Below are 8,440 nucleotides of genomic sequence, written 5' to 3' on the forward strand. Positions count from 1 at the left end.
AAGGACACGTGGTGTGTTCCAGACCAGCCAGCAGATGCTCAGAATGATTGTGCTCGAAGGCAAAGTTCCATTGTACTTCCAGATCACTTTGAATTAGGCGACACGGTAAGTTGCAAAATATATGCCATATCGAATGATAAAAGAATATGTAGTGGCTTGAACACAGGTCTATCTTTGAACAAATGAATTCATTGTCACGAAATCTAACGCAGAACCAGGGGGAGTGATTGATTGATGTTTCTATATCGTCACTCCAAACCGGAGGAGGGGAGGGGGGTAGGGAGGGGGAGGGGGAGAGGGGCAACATAGAAAATTGTTATTTTAGCCAGTGGCTTTATCGTTTTGACTTATCTCCTAGTGCTGTTGCTTACCTTTTTCTGGTATTTGTCTAATATATTACAAACAGGTATGGTGTAAACTTTTCATGAAGTTCTCTACAAAAAAGACCAATAAATGGACAGCAACAGGAAAAGACAGTAATCAGTACTATGTGGGAATCGAGGTAGCTTCCAGCAAGTAGTTTCTTTTTGTGTGTGATATGTAATTGCTTTGTAAATGCTTTGTGAATATTTCTAGGTTTCTCCCCGTCACGTGATTGTCAAAGAATGCAACGTAGCAGAGAACATAACAGTTACCTTAAGACCAACTGTTCCTATTTTACCCACCATGAATGTCCCTGGATCTGACAGTGTAGTGGTGTCTGTGTTGATACCCCAAAAGTACAAAGCACAAAGAAGACAAGCTGCAGTTGACAAATGCCATGTTGAACTGAAGACACAAGACATAACTCGTGGTAAAGCAATCACGATTAGAGGAATCTGTGACAACCAACAAGATCAAAGACAAAGCTTTTCCTTTCGTTTCAAACCGCAAACCACGAGCACCAGTTGGTCAGATGTGGATAGCTATCAAATGCCAGCAGTGAAGGTACAAGATCATTAATTTTGTATTTTAAGGGTCTAGTTACAGAGTCGAAAAGGAGAGAGAAAGGTCAGCAAGCACGTAGAAATTCTCACCATACTCACGTATACTCACATACTCACATGCGTACTAGTTGTGCTGAAATTTCATATCATGGGAATGCTGATATCTTGGCGATGTCGACAAGTTTGGTCAACTTAGATCCACTTAGGATTTTTTAATTTCAATTCATTTTGCCATTTTACATTTCGCGTATTGTCTCTGTTGGTGTTGTTGCTTTTTCCTTATGTACTAACGCTTTAGAAGTACATTGCAATAATTAATCTCTTTCTCCAATGCAAGATTTCTGTATTGTGAAAATTCTCACGCAAAAGATCCTGAAATTTTCAGACAAGATAACTGTTATATGTGCTTTTTCCTTTAAGGTTACAGTGGATAACACAGAAACACGATTGTGCCTAACTACCACCGATCCTAATTTGTTTACATTTGACAAAAGGTAAATCTCTCAGTTGTAAATTCTTTTCCATCGCTAATTCTACTTTCAAATATTCACTTAACTAAAGAAATTCCTTTCTCCAACAATGCAAGACGGAATTCCTCGACAAACTACATTAATATTTCATGTTTACATTGCAGAAGATATTTTTATAACGAGATGGGTGATTATGTCATGTACAGCAACGAAGCAAAGAAAGTGCAGGTAAAAAAAATGTTTGAACAAAGGTAAACCATTGTTGGATTCAAGGCTATACCTATTGCCGGTCGTATTTTGTTTTCTCGACAGGTTCATGTTTGTCTTTGGATATGTGCTGGCCAAATGACCTGTGTATGCGGTACAGCAATACGAGAGGGAAAAGACGTCATAGTTATATCTATGTGTAACAAAATGAAAGATTCAGTACCTACAATACTAAGGACTTTCAAACGAAGTCCTGGAAGTCTATCGAAAGGAATACAAATCACTAAGAAGATCAGTGGTTCATCATTGGAGCAGGAGGTACATTTACATCACTGAATTAAATCCTAAATAGACAATAAAGATTAATTATTATTTGTTATTATAATTCTTCCTTTTCATATCGGTAAAGGTAATTCTGTCTTCGGGTATCAGAGTCTCAGTAAAACGTTCTGGAAGGTCACTGGATGTTCGTATCAATGCACCATCTACTGACAAGGGAAAAGTCTTGGGGCTTTGTGGTAACTTTAATGACGATCCGGAAGACGATTGGAACAAAGGAGGTGATGGTAAACCTCATGATGATGAAAAACAATTTGCAGCAAGCTGGCGATAAGTCAATTACACAAATAGAACTGATAACACATGGGCAAACACAAATACAACAATTTTGTTTATATTGCTTTTACAGTCTTAAAGAAGGGAAGAGCTTTTTTGAGGTTCTCCCTGAACAAGAACTTGAAGAGCAAGATGAACAAGGGAGATCCTGCTATTGTGGCATCGAAGGTGAAACAACACAGGATGAAAGATGCGATGACAACGCAAATCTTTTCACAAGAATCGACGCTACTCAGATAGAAGTACTTAATACTCAAATAAATGACCAGTCACAATTTGGCATGAAAAGATCTGTAGACAGTCACTGGTATAGTGATGACATCATTGATCATGTGGAACGTAGCTACTATGTGGATGATCCTTATGTACAACTCGCTGTAAACCGCATACGAAACAAGAGATCACCGATAGAAGTCATACCAGAAGATGAGGCAACCGAGTATTGTAAAACACAAATTGAAGAAACAAAAGCAGGAAAGGCATGCATGAAGATCTCGGAAACCAACTTAAAAAATGCCATGATACAGTGTGTTAACGACTTGAAGGTAAAGCGATATTTAATATGACTATTAAAACAGTAGGAAAGGGCCGGGTGCATTATTACGAGATATGTGAAATTAGAAAAAACTCAAGTATTTGCTTCTATTTTGACACTCTTAGTTGTCAGGAGACAAAACATTTGCATTGTTGGCATTTGAGACCATGAAGTACATATGTGAAGATACTACATTAAAGAACCTTTCACTCTACACTCATACTGCAAGTGGTGACTTAATGCCTCCCAGAGAGGTAGTAAAAGACTTGTGTCCTGCAGACTGTAGTGGACGTGGCAAGTGTAAGAACAGAACCTGTATATGTGAAGAAGGCTATACTGCACTGGACTGTTCCATGCAGGTTAATTCAGTTCCTGAGTTGTTGGGGTAAGTAGAATACAAACAATACGTGAACAGTAACTCTAATTGTGAAAACATTGGAAAAGGATTTTTTTCGATTGAAAGTCTATTATAGCCTTTTAGGAAACTGTTCTAGCTTTCAGCTTTATGATGAATCGTTTTTATATTCCCTCTTTATGAAAGGTTTGGCATTTCCTTTCTCGAAACCTTTTATATATATCTTTCCAAAACAGTACGCAATGATTGAATGGTTCCCGATTGGTAGAAAAAAAAGTACTGACAATCGAATCTCTTTTGAAAACAGAAAACTAATAAGTTAATCCATTTTAGCTTTTTCCTTTGACTTCATTTTTAGGATTTACAATAGTGGACTCTGTGATATACGAGAACGACCATGTAAAAAGACAAATATCTTGGGTCAGAACTTTATCAAATCGAAGAACCTAATATGTCATGTACAGGAAGAAAAGGTATTTTTGTGAGTCATCATCGATAGATATATTTAATAAAGTGCACATGAGTAGGTTCCGATCGGCAAACCTGTAATTTTGTGCTGATTTAAAAATTTGAGTTCTAAAGTCATCAAATGATAGTAATATTAATTGTCTTTGAAACCTGTGATGGTTTGTTTCAACCAATATCTTGTGATTATTATCCTAGGTTTATCAAGGTACCTGGTCTCCTCGTGGAATTCCTGTCACATCACAAGGGAAAATGACTGATCTGTTTGGCGTACAGTGCAACCTGCCTGAGCCTCCGACTAGACTTGGTGACTACGAACACGAGAGTACCCCTGCTGGGGGACTTTTGATCTCGATTTCTAACGATGGATTCAATACTAGTGTTCGACGACTGCGTCATCTGACTTACGATTCAAAGTGCATGAACTGCAGTAAATCAGGAAAATGTGAATTTAAGGTACGTATTCAATTGACAATGAGGCTAATCCAATGCAAGTTTTGAAGCAAATGATAGGAGGAGAAACCCGGCCTGTTCATCATAAATACGTGTAGAGGTGTAGTAAGTATCTCGCCGGTGAGCATCTGGTGCTGTTATTCTGCAAGTGTCGAAACTATGGTTTTGTAAAATCGATACCCGTCATTCGCAGATCAGAATTTGTCAACTTTTCGAAAACAGTATTTTGGAATTCAGGCTTTGTCACATTTCTTAACTAGTGCTAATTGTTAGTTCGACAATAACCACTGTTTGGTCAAGTGCTTATAATTTTGATATTCTCTTTAGGGTACTTCTAAAACTAACGTCATTGGTGTTCTTATCTAGCGAACAACGAATATTTTTTAGATTCTTAAGTAAGGGTAGGATACATATAATATTTCTCATTTACCCATTCAATGGAGGATTTGATGTGTGTGTGTTTTTATTTTAGACTGATTCCTGTTTAATAAAGGGACATTGCTTTGCTGCCAATGAACCCAACCCACGTGACTGGTGCCAGCAGTGTTTACCACATGTTGACCATAAATCGTGGACAAGTAGAAAAAGTAAGTTTGAATTATGGAAACCTCTACCTATTATTACATCACGGGCTCTGACATCATACTTTTTCCTTTGTAACTGCACAGACAATCAAGTTCCCAGGTTTCCTTCAAAGACCACCTATTTTGCCTTACAAGGAGAAAGACTTGTGATCCAACTGAAAGCAACAGACCCTGATAACCGTCCCCTAACATACTCTGTACTCAGTTCTACAACTACTGGATATACACTCAGTCTATCTGGTTTATTGACATGGAAGGTGACATCCAATCAGAGTAAAAAGTTTACCTTTCAAGTAACTGACGAGTGTGGCGCGTTTGATATAATACATGTGACCGTACGTATAGTACAATGTCCATGCCTCAATGGTGGCAAATGTGTACCCCACCCCTACCACCCACGGGGATCTGGATTATACCAATGTCAGTGTCCCAGAGGAACTGGTGGAGAACAGTGCCTGAAAGTTTGTTCCGGGTCTGAATGTAAGTATAATAATACAATTCTTATTTTCCCCTAAATATTTTCTATTCAATTTTGTATGCTTGTTCGCATTCAGGTCCTCGTGGTCTCGCAGTGAAACCTTTAGGGACAACAAAACTTGAAGTGAGATGGAACGAACCTAAAGACTTACAGTCTGTGGATTATTATTGGCTAAAGGTAAGTTTAAAGTGTTAAACAAACATCACAGACTTCAACAAAAAAAAAGAAAAGAGAAGAAAGAAAGAAAGAAAGAAAGAAAGAAAGAAAGAAAGAAAGAAAGAAAGAAAGAAAGAAAGAAAGAAAGAAAGAAAGAAAGAAAGAACGCAGTAAAATAGAGCCTAAAAATCAATGACCTTCAAAAGTCATGATAAAATATCTTTTATGTTGAAGTATGGTCATACAGACAAACTAACCAGGAAAATAAAAGTGCCAAAGACTGTCACAACCAAGATCTTAACTGGTTTGAAGAAGTTCGAAAATTACCGTGTTACTTTGACTGTGATGTTCTCCAATGATGGTGAAAAAACGACGGAAGCTGTAGCGAAGACTGGCGAAGATGGTAAGAAAGGTTTACATTTTCATTCGTATGCACAGTTTCATAACACTTTGATTCTTTATGTAAGTATTCTTCTATATTAGATAGACATGTGGCACAGATGTTTATTTTTTGTTCGAAGTATATATTTCATTTGATCCCCTCTTTTTTAAATCTTATATTACCATATATCTTTTACAATGCACAAGGAATAAATATAATCATCGAAAGGAAAATCTTATATTTTTTTACTACACGGAAGTGTGTACCAAACTGGTATAAAAAGCAGATGCGGACGAAAGATGCAAAATAGACATGTTTTAAAATTCATTTCGATTACTTTAAAATCCCTATTGCATATATTGTCATCAGTACCTGACGCAACACCAGTCGTCACTGACATCTCTCCAGTCAGATATGATACCATGAAGGTCACGTGGTCATCTATACCAGAAGATCAACGGAACGGTATCATCAGAGGCTATAAAATATACTACAAAGAATTGCTGTACCCTAGAAACAAATGGAAAGTGTCTGTGGTTACCGGAGGTGATGTATCCAGTACGATGGTGACTGGACTAAAGTCATACACTGAGTACTGTGTTAAGATGTCTGCCTTTACCAGTAAAGGAGAGTATCGTGACTGGGGACGAAAACAATGCAAAATAGTCAAGAGTAAGTAGAATTGTCTTTAAAACTGCGCTATAAAAATATTAAATGAAAAAAACTGACTTGGAAAATAAAAGTTAAATCAAACTCAAATCCTTTTCTATTCACATATCACCATTGCCCTTAGTTAAAGTTCCTTGTTTCCATTGGACGCATTAAAACTTCAATTAGGTGTATATTATCGAAGCTAAAGTGCTCATCTGATCAAAAGAATGGTAACTCAAATAAACATATTATTTATTTTTTAATTGTAAACGCCAAAACGTGATCGTTTGACAAGTGGGTGGCATGCTTTGTTTAGAGTCAGTTTTATTCTCTCGCTGTTCTCCTCGAAGCCTGTCTTTAAGTGATTAATGTATAACAAAATACTTTCAAATACTTCGAGTTTGTTTTCTACAGTTCCTTCGCTTCCTATCAAAGTACAAGCTAAGGCCATGAGTATGACAGAAGTACTTTTGAAGTTCGTGAAACCAGTGCACTCGTTTCCATCCAATAAAGTGCAAGTGGATTACGGAACTTCTGAAAAACGAGTTGAATATGAAAAAAGCCTGCTATGGTTCTTCTTGTGTGATTGATAACCTTGAGCCAGACACCATGTACTACTTCAGGGTGATTGGATATGTGTACCAGAGAGGAGAAACCTCAACACTCACTAAGATAAAGACATCAAGAGATGAGGTAATGATGCTTTACTGTCTTTGTTACTCTCTTTTTTGCCCTTTTTAGGAATAAGGAAATTTGATAATGCGAAAAAAATCATTACTGGGCTTCTACTTCATCTTATATTATAATCATCTTACGGTCAAGAAAGACCTAGATACAAGTCCTAATAGATACACAGTGTACTGTGTTAAGGACATGTCCTTGGATAAAAAATTACGCATTCAGTTCATATTGAATAATGAACCATTTTCCATGGCAGGAGTTTTCCAAGTGGAATTAAAGTCTTGTCTTACAAGCAAGCAGAAAAAAATCAGTTTTCGAGCATGCTAAAAACTAGGTTCTAAGAAAATTCGTCTTTGTATTCTCATAAGACTAGTAAAACCCTGAACTAAATGTACAGTAATCGTAGAGTGAAGTCACTTAACCCGTGAAATAAATATCAGACTAGTTCACATTTAGTAAACCAAATTCCATTCCAACGGATTTCAGACTCAACTCAGCTCAACTTTTTATATAGTGCCATAATTTACAATAATACATAAAGTTAATGACATTTACCTAGTTAAAAGCACAAGCTAATTGCGACAGATAAACTGATTGAAGCTGATTAGCTGAACATTTGAAAATTTACATTTTTAGGTCAGATACCATTAGTAGTAAAATACAAAAAGAAATTTTAGAAATCATTCCTATACCACGTTTTATTTTGCTACCAATATAAGAAACGTGATGTTTCCAGTTTAGATTTTCATCAAAGAAGATCCCTAGATATTTGATATTAGTTACTTGTTTGAGGGGTTTGTTGCACAAATACAACTTTAACTTGAAAGAAATTTTCTTTTGAGGAGGATGGACAACAAAAATGGATTTTTCAACATTTAAAGAGAGTCTATTTGGTTGTAACCAGTTTTGTACATGTATGAGTTGATTATTAAGGGTAGACTCAAGGACATCGAGTTTTTTGTTCGAGTAGAAAAGATTTGCATCATCAGTACGTTAGAGGAATGATGAAAATCATTAATATACAGTAACAATAAGATTGGGCCAAGCACAGACCCTTGAGGCACGCCTGTTGTAATGTTCATGATGTCTGAGTCAGTATTCCTACTAGATACATATTGGCTTCAGACGTTTTGTCCTCTTTTAATAAGCCCTTCCCCCGGTAGTAAGACCACCAGCCCCACTCCATGGCTTACAACAGGTATTCTATCGTCTATTTAATTTACAAAATACACAGTGAATGAAAGTCTGAATGTCGTCTTTTTTTTCTTTTCAGGTTCTTAAATTCAGACGTCATATTAAGTATGTAACATTATATGATATTGCGTGACAATGCATCTTTGTTTAACTAGTTACGTTATAGTTAATCACATGATTGTAATCATATATATATACACATGTACGCCAGATATATATCAGTTCGCGTACTGATCAATACATGTAGTATAGAGTCAAGATAAAACAAATAAATCGAGACATAACCAA

The 8,440-nt window shown here is 36.5% G+C and overlaps 1 protein-coding gene across 1 annotated transcript; it reads left to right on the forward strand.

Annotated features, from left to right (window-relative positions):
- Positions 1–2,146: 2,146 nt before the first annotated feature.
- On the forward strand, positions 2,147–8,440 carry LOC116296052 (von Willebrand factor D and EGF domain-containing protein-like). Its single transcript, XM_089038997.1, has 11 exons — positions 2,147–2,763; positions 2,879–3,138; positions 3,467–3,581; positions 3,772–4,029; positions 4,499–4,613; positions 4,695–5,090; positions 5,165–5,265; positions 5,479–5,647; positions 5,996–6,298; positions 6,692–6,970; positions 8,232–8,440. The coding sequence occupies exons 1-10, from the start codon at positions 2,167–2,169 to the stop codon at positions 6,865–6,867; spliced, it is 2,490 nt and encodes an 829-aa protein (XP_088895123.1). The 5' UTR covers positions 2,147–2,166; the 3' UTR covers positions 6,868–6,970; positions 8,232–8,440.

Source organism: Actinia tenebrosa, unplaced genomic scaffold, assembly GCF_029948245.1.
Source record: "Actinia tenebrosa isolate PJP-AT-01 unplaced genomic scaffold, QUT_ActTen_1.0 PGA_scaffold6__47_contigs__length_16458017, whole genome shotgun sequence".
In the NCBI taxonomy this organism is placed as follows: domain Eukaryota; kingdom Metazoa; phylum Cnidaria; class Anthozoa; order Actiniaria; family Actiniidae; genus Actinia; species Actinia tenebrosa.

What these genes read in the sequence shown, in the direction of transcription:
- LOC116296052 (XM_089038997.1), top strand. Translation starts at nt 2,167, where the DNA reads ATGGTAAACCTCATGATGATGAAAAACAATTTGCAGCAAGCTGGCGAT. An exon ending in TCAGTTCCTGAGTTGTTGGG is followed by an intron (nt 3,139 to 3,466) that starts GTAAGTAGAATA and finishes CTTCATTTTTAG; the next exon opens with GATTTACAATAGTGGACTCT. An exon ending in TGGATTATTATTGGCTAAAG is followed by an intron (nt 5,266 to 5,478) that starts GTAAGTTTAAAG and finishes TTTATGTTGAAG; the next exon opens with TATGGTCATACAGACAAACT.